A 19,329-nucleotide genomic window follows, 5' to 3' on the forward strand; every position below is an offset into this window, starting at 1 on the left:
GATTTAATAAAGAAAGGAAGGAAGAAAGACATAAAGAAACAAAGAAAGAATTGTCTTTGTATTTCAAATAAATATAGTTAGTTAGTTAGTTAGTTAGTTAGTTAGTTAGTTAGTTAGTTAGTTAGTTAGTTAGTTAGTTAGTTAGTTAGTTAGTTAGTTAGTAGACATAATAAAGATGATCTCAAATCAGATTTTCAACAGGGTGACCAACATCAACCTCAAAATCCAACATGGCTGCTATACTGCAGTCATAAAATGTATCTTTCACACATGTAGTGTGTTGTTAAATCCCTAATTTTTTAACTTTTTTCCCCCTTTTTTTGTAGTTCAAATGCATAGACATGAATTTAAAAGGCTTTTAGATCTCACTAGCTCTAAGAGTAAAATCATCATAACTAGCAGAAATTAGGTTTTGAAAACATCAGTTTGTGTATAATTCATCTATACAATGTGATGGAGTTACTTAAATTAATGAGCCTTTACATATTAGTGTAATTTATTGAATGTGCATATCTAGCCTAACCCTAATTAAAAGAGCTGTCGCTGGTTCCTCTTCACCTGAGTTTCACCAGTAGCGGTCATATTTCAGACAGTCTTTCAGGCAATGCCTTCTGAAACCAAGAGAAGCTTTCTTCCCCTGGTTTCAGAAAAGAAGAAAGCTTTCCTTATCAGATCAAACTCTTCTCTCTGTAACCCACATGTGTCAAACTCAAGGCTCGCGGGCTAAATCTGACCCAACAGAAGTCTTTGTGTGGCCCTCAAAACTCTAGAAATAGAGTCTTGAGGGCTCTCAAGACTCTATTGAGAGTAAGTTAACAGTTGCTCTTGAGGGCAACTGTTAACTTCAAGCTAACAGTTGTGTGTTTAAATATTATTTTATCAGTCAAACAGCCAAAGTTGGTGTGAAAAGATGTTTAACATTATTTTATCTTCAGAAGTTGTCATCTAATGCAGACAGGTATTTGTTCAGAACAGTAACAGTATTGGCAGTTTTATCAGTACATTCTGATTCAAACATCAAGCTCTGCTTACATTTCCCCTCCAATACGCCACACAAGCCTCTTCCTGTCTGCCAGTTGTGTTCCCCGACACCTGCCAACAACACAAGGACCGGGAACATTCCCAGAATCTCTAACACTCTACCAGAGATTCATCAATTTAACTGTAAAAGTAAAACCTGTAACGTTTCACCACACCAAAAAAATACTAACACTTTGGAATCCGCAGGAACTTGCTTGAGAGACTCTCTATGTACTTTGTCACCTTATAATGACTTAGAAAGTGTTCCTGAGCAGAACAATATCTGGGTTTCCTCCTCAATCTGTTGTGACTCAATCTTGGATAACAAGGATATTAATAATGTATGAGTGACTGAATGGATGAATAATTAAGATGGTAGGATTCTCTCTAACACCTCCAACATTTTAACATGCATGCAGCTAAAGACTGGCTAAACATAGCAAATCTACTAGAAACCATGGAGCTTCTGATTCTGAAACTATCCAGCAGATTTAACACATTTATGCAGAATTATGTCTTCAAAGATCAACACTCAGAGAAAAATATTTAAATACTGAACATGCCAACCTTAAATTAATTTCAACTGGAGGTGGAGTTAAAGTATATTACCATATTTTCCGCACTATAAGGCGCACCTAAAAACCTTCAATTTCCTCAACAGGACCAATACTGAGCCACAACAGGTCTAGTAACTATGGTAAGCAGCCGCCGACTTCATTTTCGCCCGTAGAAGAAGCGCGCGGTGCATGCTGGGATAGTTGTCAGAACGCTAGTTTGTTAATAAAGTTTGACTAACCTATCTACCTAGCGACCTGATATTCAGGTCGTCTGCAGGTCATTTAGCACCACGTTCTCCACAAACATGCTGTGTGCGAACGGAGAAGGGTGACCATCGTCCGGCCACACCCCGGCCCAGTTGAGGAAGGCTCTCCTCGCAGACCTGAGTCGGACTGTTTTGTTGACATTCTTTATGTCAACAAAGTGGCTTTATATATTCATCCGGGGTACTTCGACTAGGGCTACCAAGGGACCAGCCCCTATACATTCAAAGCTTGGGGGGCGGAGGGAAGAGAGACAGAGACTGCGGCGGCAGCATGTCGGTTGGTCTATGTTACCCAGAAAGCAGTTGGGCACAATATCGCAACACAGTGAGTGAAACAATGACTGGGGCAACCTACTATATAATGTACTCGGGACCATTTCTTTACAATTTAAACATGTATCCAATATATATTATTCAGTATTAATCATTATTTATTTGTGTCATTATTAATCATTATTTTTTTGTGTTTGTATAGTTATATAAATATGTATTGATGTTACTAAATAATTTATTAAATTATGAACGGCTGTGCTTTGTAATATGCTCATCATACATCAATATCAGAATATTCCATTCCTATTGCTATAGCCACTAAGCATATTTAAATATGCTGAACTATGTATTAAAAACATGCTTAAATAATACAATTGTTTATAAATGTAGCTTTGATACATGTTTGAATATGGTTTCCAGTAACAAAAAAGCGTGTTATGATCGATTAAATGCGCTGATACGTCATTGTGCCTGCTGAGCACATACTGAGTGGAGTGGTGTACCGCTCCAAGATGGCCGCCCTAAATCTCGTCAGCGACAATAGGGGAAAGCGGTCCATAAGGCGTCTACTCTTATATTATGTCTATGATCGCAACACCAACACCGTGAGTGAAACAATGACTGGGGTAGACTACTATATAACGTACTCGGGGACCATTTCTTTATTATTATACATTCATTTTTGTAGAGTACCGAACAAATCGCGTCCCATATAGGTTCAATTCAACCCTAACTGTAGCGTCTATTCTATGCGCCTTATAATGCTGTGCGCCTTATATATGAAAAAAGTTTTAAAATAGGCCGTTCATTGAAAGTGCGCCTTATAGTGCGGAAAATACGGTACATGCATTCTGGCATGAATAATTGTATTTATCCAGACACTTACATGAAATGCTGATATTTTCTTTGCGGTTAGTGCTTTTTAAAAAGCCGTTTTCGCTCTGCCTTTATGCACAGATCGCTTCATTATTTCAGGAGCAATGTAATTCTTTATGAAGGATGAAATGTTTTGCTCTCTGCAGCACTTCATCAGAGTGATGGTTTGATGATAGAAAGCAACAAACACGCACAGAAAAGGAATAAATTAATACATAGTAGAGATCTCTTCTGCAGTAAACATGCGTTTGTTTCTCTTGTTGGCATTTAAAAAAAAATTTAATGAAAGGAAATAAAAGTGGGGGGAAAAAATACAGGAAAAGTGAAGGAGAAGCATATGGAGCTTTTTATGCATTTAATTGGATGCGGACTTGTTACGCTTCAAATGCAACCCATAAAATCACGAGCTTTGTACAAAGATGAGCTATTCAGTATTCAAGGTTCAACTCAGAAAATCCTTTTATTCATGACCTTTAAGCCAGCAATATTCTCAAATCATCAGGCAGTTCATCTCTCTAGCCACAGTCCTTCTATATGCAATTTTTTTTTTAAGATGATTGGCTTTGGACTGAAGAGACACATTAACAAAGAGGCAAAGCCATTCCAGCTGCTGCGGTGTTTGGACTCGGTGGAAGATGGAGTCTTCTAATTGTGACATCTAATTACGGTGACATGGAGGTTACAGTTGCTGTGTTTCTGTCTAATGTTTTCAAAAGTCCACCGGCATATTTTTTCTTCCAAACACAAAAGAAGAGAAGCTGAAAGAGAATGAAAGCTGAATGTGACAAACACATGGCGTCAAGGCCAGCCTCTTGGATCAACTGCAAATGTCACCGAAAGTGAAGGTTCTTTCACACACGCAGAAATTAAATGAGAAATCTGCAACTCTTCCTCATATTTAGTCAGGGTTTATTTTAAAATCGTGTATTTGGAAGCTTGTCTGTTATTACGCATTATTTAAACCTCTTTGGGAAAAAGTAAGGTCACTTCTCATGCAGTGATCCATGAATTTTCAAAGTTGATTGGGTTCGAAAGGTCTAGTCACACTGGTGTGTGCCTATAGCTCCCTCTAGTGTTCATACACGCAGCAAGCAAAAAGATCCACCAATAAAATCTTATTTTTACCATAAGATTTGTGAAAATGGACAAGGCAGGAAAAGTAATATAAATCGAGGTTCAGTTGTTTTGTTTTTGCTTTGGAAATTTTATGAAAACAAAATTCTGTTAAATTTGTTTTCTTGTTTTGACTCCAAACAGGTCAGTGCTGCGGACATAAATAAAATCGCATGAAAGTATTTTCCGATTTTAAAAGAGAAAAAAAAATCACTGTAAAGAAGTCCAATAAAAAAAAGATATGAACATATTTTTTACTTTTAATAGTTAAAATCTTCTTCAGCTTCTAAAAAAACTATTAAGGATTTTCTTAAGTGCATTTGTTATGCTATTTTATCAACAAAACTTTACAAAAACAGCATTCATATTCAAAGTATTTATTTAACTCTTAGTGAATTGCATTGAGGTCACAAATAATTTTTTTTGTTTGTTTTGTATCTCTGGAATCAAGATTCTCCAAAAAGACCGAAAAATACAGAGACAATGAAAAGGAAATTTTTTAGAACAAATTATAATACAAATTATTGAAAAAAGAATTTCAAAAGTAAATGAAAGAATAAGATATATAGAAATATGTTTTTTTTTAGTTTAGTACAAACCGAGTGAAACTCAGAAATGTGTGCATTCTTCTTGTCATGCTATGTTTTTATGATGTAAAAAATTAAATAATGATGAATCCTTTCTTAACTTTTTACACCTTTGCTTTAGCTTAAACTGGTTGCATTAGACTTAATATTTTTGTTTTATTTACACTTTGATCCAGTTTTACCCTCTTAGATTTACATGTACAATAGATAATGGAGAATCTGATTTAGACAGTTTTAAATGTTAACTGTTTCAACTTTAAACCCTTTACTTTTCTGTCAGAAAGCTGAAGATGGAAAGACATTTCTTTTTTCAAGCGCAGTATGAATCAAAATCAACAACAGCATGACTTCATATGAGAAAAAGTACGTTTTGGAATGACTTAGACCCAAATCTGAGATGAGATGTCCTCACGATAAAGACTTGGAGAACAAGTAAAGAACTGGGATGCTGATAGACTGCAGCATTGAATGCTGATAATAAACCAAAGTGTTCTTTAATACTGTATTACTTTCTGTGTCGACATATTTACTGGGGTTATTAGGCCTTTTTAATGTATTCAATTTAAAAAATAATAATTTCTTTTTGGGTGGATTGTGCATGATAAATGTTAAATTATATACATAAAAACACTGAGGTTATTTATCATGCTCTTATTTTATCACATTAAAAACTTGGCATTTTTACACTATATTCCAGGATGATTTTAATTTGAGGTTAAAATTTGCTTTGTTTACATATATATATATATATCCAAATTCAATAGCAACCTGCATATGGTCTTATTATGGAGAGTTTTTAAAGTTGCCCTCCTCTGTTATAAACAAAACTTTTTCCAGGATGATGTGCAGTACGTATCTTAACCACCGAGTGGCGCTCACACACTACCAAAGAGATGACACCATCTCTGACACGAGCTAACTCTAAAGCAGATCAAATCAAACAGATGCTTGATTATAAAAACATTAGTGTGGTAATACTGATACATCAATGTCCAGCCTGTAGCTGCAGAAGGAGGAACAAGATGGAGGAACGCTGCATCAGGGAGTTAAGTAGCTGCTGGGTGAGAACAGCCACCATCACCGTCAGTGAATGCTTCTTTTTTTTACCCAAGTCATTGCAATCCAGTCATTTCCGGAAAAATTAAAGTGTGTAAAGACATCGTTGAAGCTTCAGAGTCTTTTAGTTTTTAAATCCACTCAAGCGCGGGGCGCATAGGAACCTCGGAGGGCCGAGCGCGTTCAGGGCGTCACAGGTTTGACCTTCCTGTCACATGTCAGGCCATCAAGCAGCCACACCCCGCCGCTGCTCGCTGGGTGTAATTTAAAAGTCCTGAAGAAAATATCAAGGAATCTCATAGGGTGCAGGTTGCGAGCGCCGCTGGAGCCTAATCAGATATCAAGTTCATGTATAAAAGATAAGGCGAGGAGGGTTAAATTTCACTGAGGCAGCAGAATAAAAGCAGAAGAGATCATTTCCAGAGCACAGGGAGGCATTACTGCAGGCACGTGCAATATACCTCTGGCACTTACGGTGCATTGTTAATATGCTGGATTTATTGTGAGTGTTTGTGTCTGTGTGTTTACAAGGACACTGTGGATGCACCGTGCCACGTTAAGCAAAGGACTATTTGTCTTTGACTGCTACAAGAAAACATTTGCTCACCCAAAATCTGTTGGATCATTTGCTATATTTTCATTTTTCTCTGGACAAATACAAGCGAAGCTTTGTTCTGAGGACATATGGCTTTGCCAGCATGTGTAACAATCAGGTTGGGGCTCTTTAAGTGCATGCAGACTGGGCATGTGAATTTATGCTGACATTAGAGTGATTATTTATCTGCGACTAGTTTTTCTTGCAACTCATTAAGTGAAAGCCTGAGGAGGCTACACATTTTCTTTCAGGGGTCATTTTATAGCTTCACTCTCATTATATATTACTGAAATATTTATTTCCTCTGGAGCAGAACTTCAGCTGGCTGCATTTATGAGACATGATAGAAGTAGCAGCCAGAAAACTATCACATTAAGCTGCTACACAGGTTTAGCATGATCTAATAATTACTGTATGATGTAAGTAACAAGTATTTTCAGTTGCATCTACTAACCTTTTACCTTAAATTGAAAAAAAAAACACAATATCCTACCAAGTGTTTAATCTAGTTTTCTGTGCAAATATCTTAGTGCAAATGCAGCAAGACAAAATGAACTTACAAGTTTCTTTATAGGAAGACATAGCTTTTTTTATGTCAAAAATCCCTTAATATTGATGAAATAACTCTAGTTCCACTGGCAGATTATGTCATAACATGGAAAAATATCTAGTTATAAGTGAATAAGTACATTTCATAAATATTAAGGAATTATTTACTTATAATAAGCTCCTAAATCTTGCAGGAAAGTTATTTCAAGAGTATTAAGATATTTGCACAAGAAACTAGACAAAATGTTTTGTGTTTTTGCAAAAACAGCTTCAGCTCAGTCAAAGCAGATTGAGGACACGAATGTTCACATCTGGTCAGATTTTCAATTTCATTCAGGCATGCACTTTGACTAGGCCATTCTAACTGAAGTACATCATAGTCCTGGCTTTATGTGTAAGATTTCTGTCAAACTGAACCTCCAGCATTGTGTAATTATAATTTGCACAACTTTAGTCTGCTTGTTTAAGGACCAGAAGTAACTTGGAGTATATTAATGTTCAAAAGTCCAGACTTGAATTCAATAAGAGATGCTTTCAAGGGAGCTAAAGATTAATGTGATGTCAATGAGGACTTCCAGACTAGAAGTTCATCATTAAAGATAAATGATCAAATACCAGAGAAAAGCTGCAAAAAGCTTTTCAGCTGTTACAGGTAACAGGTTTCACTGCTGTAATACCAATGAAGATTTTACCATTGATCATTGAGAATGGTATAAATAATGTTCAAAATGAAATCTTTAGAGGTATATATATAAAATCAGTATTTTATTTTGGATGTTTTATGACTCAGCTCCTATGAGAATCACACTTCTCGGATGAATGAAAATGAAGTTTCAGTAAAAACTCTAAATATAAGACACTAGGCACCCTGACTCTGTGTGAACTTCGTGGCCATCCATTAAGGGAGGTCGATCAGATTCCTCAGTTTGGATCAGGCTTCACTAGTTTTGAAACAGCGAGGCAGACGTGGGCCACTTCTCAGATCGCCATCGTAAACTTGATTGATTTTCTAAACGCTTGGGACTCATTTGCTGCAAGGGGGATCATTTGTCACCATCACCAGACAACTTCTCTGTCCTTATCTTTAGAGGTACCCTGTGGACGTCTTGCAGATTGAAATGGTTTCAGCTCTGACGGAAAATGCAAAAACGCTTCTAGAAAACGGAAAATTGACAATTCTGCATTCAAATTAGTGGTAGGAACACAGAATGTGAGTCATAATAAAGTCAGTCTAACTTTTTCTTACCGTCATTTGGTGCAGTGGACTCCTTATTTGGGTCCACCCTTACATGCTTCCACCAGTTACAGAACCTCGCAGTATGAGTATTCATACCTCAAGAAGTTTCACGTTTTCTCACATCGCCACCATAAACCTCAAATTAATTTGAGATTTATAAGACTACACTACAAAAGCACAAAATCTTACAAAGTATTTTTGGTCTAGATTCAAATCTCTTAGTACACTTGAAATGAGACAAAACTAACATACAAGTGACTTTGCAGCAAAATATAGAGGCTTGTTGTAAGTGAATAATTCATTAATATTTGTTTTAAATCCAATCTTAAACTGAAATATGCACTGTGTCATTTAGGTAGCTTGTGGCAAACATATAACAGGAACTCTAAAGACCACAAATTAATTATGACGTGGAAGAAAAGTGATACAAATCTAAAAGGTGTGGCATGCATCACTCTTTAACCCGATACTCCAAACTAAAATCCAGTGCAACCATTTACTCTTCAAAAAAGACATGATTTGTAAAGTGGAGTATTAATAGTTTTCCTGTCAACAGTTTCTCCCACCTAAGCTGTGAATTTCTGCAGCTCCTCCAGAGCTTCTGTAGGACTTTTGACTGCTTCCCTGAATAACGATCTCACTCTGCAGCATCAATTCAGATGGATAATAATGTCTTTGTAGGTTTGTAGTTGTGCCATACTCACTATTTGTGGTTGCAATGTGACAAAATATGAAAAAGCCTGTTGGGCAGGAATACATCTGCAAGAAACTGTTGCTTAGTGTAGCCTAAAACACAGAGGGAAACTATTAGCCAGACTCTGTTTTATTTATAAAACCATTACCTTTAAATGCTCACTAATTAATACATTATATCTTATTCAGGTTTTACAAACAGAGAAGCGAAGACAGCGATCCTCTTTTTGCTCATAGCTGTAAGACAAACTGAATCCCTTTAGGCACATCTGTTTCCCTGCTAACCCCACAGCTGCCCCTTTTAAGAAACCGAAACAGTTCATAGACACAACATTTCCATTAGCGGCCTTAAAACCAGCAACAGCAGACATATTTTTAAACCACCTTCACTGAACACGCTACTTCCTGCCATTATTTATGCTATGCTTAGTGAATCACTTGCTGGCTCCAGCCCCAGACTAAAGAGTGTTGGCAAAAAAGCCTTGCTAAATGGCATATCGTTCCTGTCAAGCCAAAGTTTGTGTCATGTACTGCACTTATTTGAATAAATAGTTTGATGCTGCTTAATCAAGACCTGGAGACCCAGAGCCACTCATTTGAAAAGCTTCATTTGTTCGTAAAACCGACAGGAAGCCAGCCTGATGAAATGTCAGAAATCTTCCACCTGACTTAGAAAACCTCTTACTATTAGTAGTAAATGCAACATAAGGATGAGGAAAGGGTTATGCAATGTCACTGTAATGCATTTCACATGTGTTGCAGCAAACACGGCTTAAAATGGATAAAAATCAGTTTTCATTCATGTGCCATAATATTAAATTGACAAGAAAAAGACCCAAAATTTTTCAAATACAAAAAAATAAAAAATATCATTAGGTTGAAAGGCTGCAGGTCGTTTTCATAGTGGACTTCTTCAGATAGTAAAAGTACCAGCTGTTGACTATGATAATTCAGTTAATGCATCATTTTAATTATTTAATTTCTTAAAATGTTCTTCAAATTCTTAACATACATTACCGGTTGGAAAGCCACCTTATCATTACCCTAATCTCCACATATTGTGGTATTACGTATTTTCTAGTATGATCTTACAGCATAATCAAAGTTGCCTTCAGTTGTGTTTAAAATGTTAGATATATCAAATATGACTTAAGAGAAATTTGACTTGAAAATTTGACCTCTGTCTCTTCAAGAAGCTTTCCGACACCTTCAACATGTCATCACAATAATGCATCTACCACCATTAAGAGTGTTGGACTAACAAATGGTTTGAATTGAGCAGATTAGGTATTTACTACATGCTGTTGCTAGACTGGAAGAGAGGGTATCATAGAGGGAGGAGGGAGTTATCAAAGCAGCACTCCAGGTGTGTTTTAGATGAGGAAATAACATTACGACATGAGAAAAGCTAAAAAAAAAAAGTCAAATACTCTCCCTTTAATGCTGCTTATAGTCGGGAGAAACAAGTTAGTAAAATACAAAATCTATATCTTCCAGGGGCATGAATAATTTTGTACTTAACTCCATAAACACTCACTGGCCCCTTTATTAGGTAAGCTGCACATTATTGATTTGGTATTGTTACACAGTTGCTGCAGATTTATCAGCTGCACACCCACGATGCAAATCTCCTGTTCCAAGTCGTCCCAAAGTGCTCAGCTGGACTGAGATCTAGCAGATTACCGGAGTACCGTGATCTCATTGTTATGCTAAGGAAACCAGCCTGAAGTGATTTAAGGTTTGTGACACGGTGCAGCATCCTGCTGGAAGCAGCCATTAGAGAAAGGGTACGCTGTGTTCATAAAGAGTTGGAAGTGGTCAGCAACAATAGTCAGTCAGTCTGTGGCATATAAACAACATTCAATTGGCACTAAGAGGCCCAAAGCAAACCAAACAAACATTCCCCGAAGCCTGGGGCGATAATACCAGGCAGAATGGATCCATGTTTGATTGTTTTTATGAGAAATTCTCATAATACCATATGAATGTTGCACTTTAAATTCAAAACAATCAAACCAGCAGCAGGGCGAGTCCATCTGTTCTCATCAGATTTTAACCAGTTATGGTTAGTCTGTGAATTTTATAATTGGCTCACTGCTGTGTCGTTTTACTTCATACGCTTGTCATTTCCCGGTAGGTTTAACATTTTAACAGATTGTAAAAACCACAGCCTGTTTGTATAAATGGTTACGTTAGCAACTGTTTTTCTTTCTGTCATCTCAAACTAGTCTGCAGATTCTCAGCTGATCCCTGACACCAACTACGCATTTTTGTCCACACAGCTGCAGCTCACTGGGTAAATGTTTCTTTTATCCAATAACTGTAAAACTGAGAAAACGATTTGGTTTAAAACCTCCACAGATTATAAGTTTCTGAAACATCTGACATCCACAGACATGCAACATTTAAAGCCACTTAATTTCTACTAGCACCATATTCTGATGCTGGGTTTGAACCTCAGCAACTCTATTCTTTAAACAAGAAATTAAATTTAGCAAAGTTAGTGGTTGAATCTGCGATTCTGAAGTTTGTCATAATTAGTCATTACTGGGTTTTAAGCAGAGAATAGCACTAAAACTCAGTTGGGTGATAGTTTCAATGAATTTTAGTCAACAATTTTTTTAAAGAGGTTGAAATTTAATGCCATATGATGCTAAAGGTAGCTGTCAGTTAAATACTGTTTTTATTATTAATACGTCTGTGTGCAGTGTTAGCATGATATGCAATATCACAGAAAAACCAGCATGAAACTGGGCAAAGTGAGGTTACAGAAGTGACCCAGCGGCGCTTTTTTTAATTTTTAAAGAGGAAGCAGCAAAGACTTTTATTTTCCATGGATGACGCTGTGAACAAATCAATAAGTAATATGGGAAAGCTTTACAGGGATCTACCAAACTCCCATATGGATTATGCTGTGAATGCCCTCGCTCCCTCACTTTCTTTTCATCTCCTCGCTTTTATGTGTTGCTTTTACCTTTAAGGATTTCACACCTCCACAGTAAATACGTCCAATTTTATGGAATGGTTTCTAAGATTTAACTGTCCAATTTAATATTGCCAAGCAAATATACCGCTGACTTTATTTTTACCATAAACAGTATGAGCCAGATCAAAATATTAAAACTCCAACTGGAGCATTTGTTTGTCGTTCTGGGTTTGGGGGTTTCAATAATGAAGCTTGAAGATCTCATACTGGCAGAATATGAACTGAATCTTCGACTTTAAAGTTTATTTTTTTTACGGATTTATGAAATTTACTTTTCTTATTTGTATTGACCCCAGTTTTATGACTCTTGCCTCACTTTTATTTAAACTCACATTTTATTGCTTTTGTATAAAATTTGATTTGTTATCTGCAATAAAGTTTTGAACAAAGCTATTGAAAAAGATGCTCTCACAAGGACATGTAAAGAATGTCGTACTGTTTGAAATCCCTTTTTTAATTAGAGATATATGTTTAGTTATAAGGGCATGGTTATTTGTGACATAGAAGCAGTAGATGTTATTCATCCTGTTATTTCAGTTGTCACTAACAACAAAAGATTAAATTACTAGTAACATGTAATGCCATGCAGTATTATTTTCAAATATTTTTATATATTTATACATGTACATACATATATTTAATGCAAAATGTTTTATCTGAGACAAGATAGCTAGAATAAAGTACTAATACACACTGAAGTGAACAAAAACCAAGTAAAATTATCAGGGCCGGACTTAGAAGGATGTGGGCCCCTGGGCTGGAGCCAGTTTTGGTACCCTGTTCACCAATATATATATATATATATATATATATATATATATATATATATATATATATATATATATATATATATATATATATAATAATTTTTGTAATTTTTTTATACATATATATATACTTGTACGGATTTTGGATTTTTTTTTTTTTTCCTAAGGTTTAATGTGTCCCCTGGCAAGTATCTCCTTGATGTTCTCCAAAAGATGTATTATAACTTGTTTATATCCATAAATATTAATAAAACTCACCCGATGTGTAAAAAAAGGAAAGAAAAATATTTGGTGCACCTCGAACAATTGAGCTCCTGGCCTACTACATTTTTTTGTTTCCCTTTCTAAAGAATATTAGTTTAAACTGCGGGTAGTTTTTTGATCTCATGTTGAATTATCAATCAGCAAGTTGACGTAAGCAGTACATAAAGCAGTTTTTTGTTTTCTCACACTATATGGCAGCTCTTAGATTCTCCATATCACAAACTGAAACAGGTATTTTCTTACCTAGAGACTGTCCAGCGATGACTCTGCTGTTCTCCCCGGCCACAGCCGCCCGGGCGTTCCTCTCGCTGGCGTACTGAACGAAGGCGTAACCTTTGTGAACGGAGCACCCTACTATCTTCCCGTATTTAGCGAAGATGGCCTCGATGTCGGCCTTGGTGACGACGGCCGTGTTGAGGTTGCCGATGAAGACGCGGGAGTTGAGGGAGCGTGGGTCATTCTTGTTGGTCACGTTGCTGGTCTGGGTCTTCCCAGTCATCCTAGTCCTGGAGCTCTGCCTGCTGGGAGATACATGTGAGCGGGCCGCTTAGAGACACAGCAGAGATCAGGTTCAGAAAGACCAGGATGTAAACACTGTAATAACTACTAGACCTGTCACCATAACTAACTTTGCTGCATGAGAAATCATCTCTGAAGTTAGGGTTAATATTGTTGTCTTGAGACAAGTAATGTAATGGTAATGGCACAATAATGCAAGTACGCCCTCTCAGAGATGAATAAATGTTAAGTTTTAATGCTAGAACAAGAAGACATTTTAGATATCTAAGATAAATTAGCAAAATAACCAAAACAACAAATAAGATGGATACTGAAGTCTGTCAACAAAATTGTATTTCAAAAAGTGGAGCCAAATTTTTTCTTTCTTTGGTAGAAAGAAAGAGAGAAGGAAAAAAAACACAATAATGCAACTGGAAATGATCAGTCTTGATTATTTGTCATGTGATTAATTAATCTATTGTTTGTTGTGACCAGCTTAGTAAGTACTGTAAGGCTTTGATATACAGGCATAGAAAAGAAAAACACTTGGCCTCTTCAGGTGCATCAAATAAAATAAAAATATAGCCTTCTTGTGAGGGATTATACCTCATCTTTCAGATCAATAAACTGAAAAGCCAGATTTAATTGAACTGATTTTAATGATCGATTTGTCGCTAATCTTATGCCTCTATTTTAGCCATTGGCAAAGCACTTAATATTTTCATATCCAGATAAACAAGAAAAAGTCCAAGCTACTCAAACCTGCTACGCCTGAAATACATTAATAAATACAAATTCATTTGGATTTATTTGATATATTTTTGCTGCAGTGGTGCTTTTGTTAAAAAGTGCTTCGTAATGTTGTTTGTCTCCCTTAGACAAAAAACCCCAAAAAAACCCAACATAAATGTGCAGGAATGACCTTGGGAGTGATAGAGGAAGGCAACTGGACTTCTCTTGTATCTTGAAGTCTTTTCGCTTCTCATCCAAAAGGTTTTTCAGCTCTTAATGTTCGCTTGGTAGTATTAGGCTTATAAATTGTAATCAGAAACAATCAACCTGATATGGCAATATCAATCTAATGGGGCAATATAACACCTTATTCAACAGGAACGACCATTATGTAGCACACATCATTTGTGGTTTAAGTAGCAGATAATCTAAATATATACATAATAAATTAGTTATATCTGTGTGAGGTATTACTCTGATTCCTTTAACAGAAGGTTGAGAGAAACGTCTCCCTTCACATGTGCAGGCAGAAACACATGACCTTTCACCTAGTTACGTGGCACTGATAGAGCTAAGAAGAGACTCTATTACTTTAATTGCGTTAGATGGCCAAAGCAACACTTTTAGAGCTGACCAGCAGCAACTGTTGCCAGGGGTGACAATGAAGTGTGTTGGACAATGTAGTAAGTGATTTGTTTTGTGAAATATCTCAGTAACAAAGCACATTGCTCAGCATCTGAGCCGTTTTGCAGCTTGTGCCGCCAGTTTTTTTTTTCTTCTTCTTTTTTTCATGTAACTGTGCTCATGCCTGTGCAGAAGGCGACAGTTTGCTGTCGGCGGGAGGTGAGGGGGAACTCTGACATGGAGGCAACTGTGATTCAGACGTGTGGGTCTGATGAGCCTTTCTGTGCATGTGAACTGTGTTCACGTGTTTGAAAATAGCTCAGCACACCGACATCACAACAATGTGCCCACTTATTTTCATTCTTTCTGAGTCCTCTTTGCTTTCCAGTGTTCATTTTTACGTCCTTTCAGATTCAGAAAAAAACTCATGTAAAAGAATAAACTGCTTACTGTGGTTGTCGACCTTAACCTGCTCATGCTGTTACCCAAACAGATTTTTTTTATCTGCCTAAAATCTTGAGAAATATAACAAAATATTTAACAAAAAGCTAATGTAATGGTCGGTTCTTTAATATTTAGACATTTTGATTACTTGGATTATAAAATAGATTATTTCCAGATGCAGAAGAAAGTTAGATAGTGTAAGGCTTTAAGCTGTTTCAATGCAGCCAGTCCACTTTTGACCTACTGGACAAATATAAACTTAACAAGGAGAGCATGATGATGATACATGCTCTCCTTGCAAAAATCCTGCTTTTAGCAATAACAGTCTGTTTTCTCCATAGTCCAGGTAAAACATTTATGATGTTTCTATTTCAGAAGGATGAAGCAGAATTCACATTAATTGGAGAAATTCTTGTGTTTATTGTTCCATTGTCAGGTAATGAAGTGACTTTAATTGCTTTCTATTATATTTTAATGATCTGCAATTTGGTTATAGATATATCTGTAATATATCAATATATCTAGTGACAAATCGATCATTAAAACCAATGATGATGATGATGATGATGATGATATAAACCGAGGAAATAGCTTAGAACTATTTCCTCAGTTTTAAGGAAATAAAACTGAGCTACTCTGAAGACTGTAAATACAGGACACCTTATGAAAAAACAAAAATTGTTCCATCAAATAACAAAAAAATGTCCAAAAGCACCATTACAAAATACAAGTAAAACTCAACAAATAGGAATATCATTCAAAAGTTTATTTCAGTAATTTATTTCAAAAAGTGAAACATGATAAACTCATGATACAGAGATTGTTATGACGTTGAAAACAGAAAAGTTACATGATCGTCGTCTAAAACAATCATAGAGAAGACAGCTGAGTGACAAGGAGAATGAACCACCGAAAGCTCACCGTTCAGGAAACTTTGACGTTCACAGTGGGCTGGATGAAAGCAGCAGAAGTGTAAAGTTGAGGGGAAAGAAAAACTGTGCTACTAAACAGTCTATTTCACATCCTTCTGAAATAGAAACATCATAAATGTTTTACCTGGACTATGGAGAAAATAGACTGCTATTGCTAAAAACAGGATTTTTGCCTTTCACTCACCTTAACCTGTGATCGTCAGATCTAACAGAAATTAACAAGTCAAATCATTGCTCTGTAATACATTTCAAATATGAATCTATATAATATAAAAGTTTCACTTTTTGAATTAAATTACTGTCATGAATTAACTTGTTAATGATATTCTAATTTCCAGAAATGAACATCGTTGTTGAGTTGAAAAACTACTTTTGAAGATTTTTTTTTTCTTTCACCAGAGACACATGATCTCTGGTGTAGCATCAGGATAGAATATTCCCGTCTTATGTTGTTAGTTTCAGACACTCATGAGGAAAACCCGCTGGAGTACCCAACACACTACAACATGCTGTAGCTGGATTTGCCTTCATGTTGACACACTGTGTGACACTAAAGGTTCCTGACCGAGTGTTTGGATCCGAGGGGTTAGAGATGAAAAAGGACTGGACGTAGCATCTTATATGAATCCTGAAGCAGTCGGTTTGGCACATCAGCAGTCTTCTGAGGACTGGACCCTCTCCTCTCGTCATGCCTCGGGCCTCCTGGGACAATTGTCGAGTGTCACCACAGGAATGTGGAACATGAAGATGAAAGCAGAAACTCCGAGGATAGTCGCTTCTTGGAATTCCCTGTTGGTCGTCGCCTTTGTGTTTTTGTTTGGCTGTGAGTATGAGGACACTTTTATAATGAGGCTTCTGTACAACCAGACATGCTGTTTTTCACAAGAGAAGCTCCTATGATGTTGTGAAACCAGTGGGTTTTTAACCCTTTCATGCATAGTGGTCACTACAGTGGACAGCTATCTAAAAGCCTTTTTTTTGCGCTTCTTGTGGATTTTTATGTTATAAATGCACACAGACCACTGAAGTGGACACCAATGCATCATGACATACACTATCAACTACTGGCCATCAGCTGCAAATGCAAGAAATTAGTTTTGTTAAATCCAATTTGGCCGACAGACAAAAAAAGCATGCCGACCGACCCGGTCCCTCCTTCTACTGTGGACGACTCTTGCAACAATATTGTGACATCACATAACCACTTAAGAACAATACTACTGATGTATTTTTCAAATAACAACTTTGTATTTGGAGAAAATTACAATTGATCATCTAAAAAAAAAAAAATTTTTTTTTTACAATTTTTTTCCTACCTTTTTTATGCCTTAAGAAAATAAAAATAAAAAATTGTAAAAAAAAAAATAAAAAAAATCCTGACACAAAGGATCATAATTCATGCATGAAAGGGTTAAATCTGTTAGCTCACAATAAATGGTTGAAGAATTTTGGATACTGAATCAGAAATAATCGTTTAATTAGCAGAATTCACATTAATTGGAGTAATTCTTGTGTTTTTTGTTCTATTATCAGGTAATCAAGTGACTTTAATTGTTTTCTATTATTAACAATTAATTATCTGCAATTTGGTTATAGGTATATCTATTTTTATCTAAAAGGGTTTGGCTGGGGGGATCCAACAACCACTGGATTTAGGAAAGAAAGCAGCAAAAAGCAGCTGCCAAATAGATGCACTTAATCTCTGAAACCAGGAGTTTTGGAAATGTGCTGGTCCAGAGCATGCAAGTGTGTCACTTTACACAATGTCAAGACATGAACAAGAACCTTACTGTCGCCACTATTTCTTCCCAGCAACGCACCAAAACAGAAACAAAGAAAGGAAAACAGTATATTAACAAAATCTAAACCAACTCAAACAACCCAGGATCCTGACAGCAGTAACACCAAAAATAACCAAATTAGCAAAAAGGTCAAGTCCTAATTGAATCTCTGATTACATTTTAAGCAAAAAAAATAATTATTTAAACTCCTATTTGAGTTGCAGTGAAAACACCCCAGTCAAAATCAAGGATTAAGTATATTTATTGTTGGGGGAAACGACATAAAGTGAGATTTTCTATTTTAAACTGGATAAAGGTTCTCGGTTGCCATACATTTCTAAAAAGATTCAAAAATCTCTTGGTTGTTCATTTACTTAAGGAACATATAAGGATCAGTCTAAATGCTATAAGTCCAAAGCTTATGAGGCGCCTTCAACAGAGCATGTAGAAAAGGAGTTTATAGTCAAAATTATATCAAAGTATTTTCTAAAAATACGTCTCCACATTGTTTCTTCTGAAGATGAAGGAGAAAGCGTGCAGAATCGTATTTACCTTTAGCGTCATCTCACACACACATTAACACACTCTCTCCGCAGTCAGGCTCCTCCGGGGCTCCATTCACGTCACAATTTTCCCCATCCTACCTCTTCTTTACCTCCATCCTTTGCCTCCACCCACACATAATCCGCCCTAAATCCCTGCATTGCTCTTTAAAAAAAAAAAAACTTTTTTCAAAGCCTTGAAAGGAAGATACGTAATTTAACTCTACTGATAGTCTCATAATGCAGCAATGCTGTTATTAAGTTTTCAGAAGTTAATTGCCTTAATTAGCAGCAGAGCAGAGCGGGGAAACCTGCATTTAAAAGGGTTACCAGTCAATCCAATCAAACCACCACTGCATTCGCTCTGTCTCTGTCTCCGAACAGCCTCAGCATCCCGTCACACCCTCTAAGCGACTGATGGATGAGAAGTGAACTGAATGTGCATGAGTGAAGCCATTAGATGGTAGACGGCAGATTAAGCAGGCAAGAGAAAGGTTTAAGTAGATCTAATGGGAGATAATGTAAGTTTCCCCCCATTCAGATGTGTGCAGAGCCGCACTACAAGGCAGAATGAAAACACTGGTTTTTATTCATTAAATACGATTAACAATGTGCTTGAAAGTGATGTCATCCAATGGCTGCTGGCTTATATAAACTCTTTGTGTTGCTTTGTGGTTTTTTAATCCTCGAAACAATTGATGTTTCACAAAGTTAAACTTCAGTGGACCATCAGGATTTCACGTAAAAGACTAGAATAGGTCATAATGTTAAATAAAAAGAAACATCTGAGAAGTGTGGTGTGCATGTTTTCAGCCTCCTCTACTTTGATTGTCCTAAATTAACTGCAGGGAAAGTTAATATCCTTGAGAAGTCGTCCAATTAGAGAACATAGCACAGATGAACCAATTGCTGTTTTTAAGGATTAGTGTGATAACAC

The 19,329-nt window shown here is 36.4% G+C and overlaps 1 protein-coding gene across 4 annotated transcripts in view; it reads right to left on the bottom strand.

The window, feature by feature from the left end:
- LOC103479799 (RNA-binding Raly-like protein) overlaps nucleotides 1-19,329 on the bottom strand; it is a 63,422-nt gene that overhangs the window by 22,207 nt on the left and 21,886 nt on the right. For 3 of the 4 annotated variants that reach the window (XM_008434459.3, XM_008434457.3, XM_017310039.2), the window contains exon 2: nucleotides 13,083-13,360. In XM_008434459.3, coding sequence (XP_008432681.2) covers nucleotides 13,083-13,338 — 256 coding nt within the window. In that variant the 5' untranslated portion in view covers nucleotides 13,339-13,360. The remainder of the gene's footprint in view (nucleotides 1-13,082; nucleotides 13,361-19,329) is intronic. The other variant, XM_008434458.3, reaches the window with a different exon arrangement.

The sequence above is a fragment of the Poecilia reticulata genome, chromosome 17, assembly GCF_904066995.2.
Source record: "Poecilia reticulata chromosome 17, P_reticulata-male-v2, whole genome shotgun sequence".
NCBI lineage: Eukaryota > Metazoa > Chordata > Actinopteri > Cyprinodontiformes > Poeciliidae > Poecilia > Poecilia reticulata.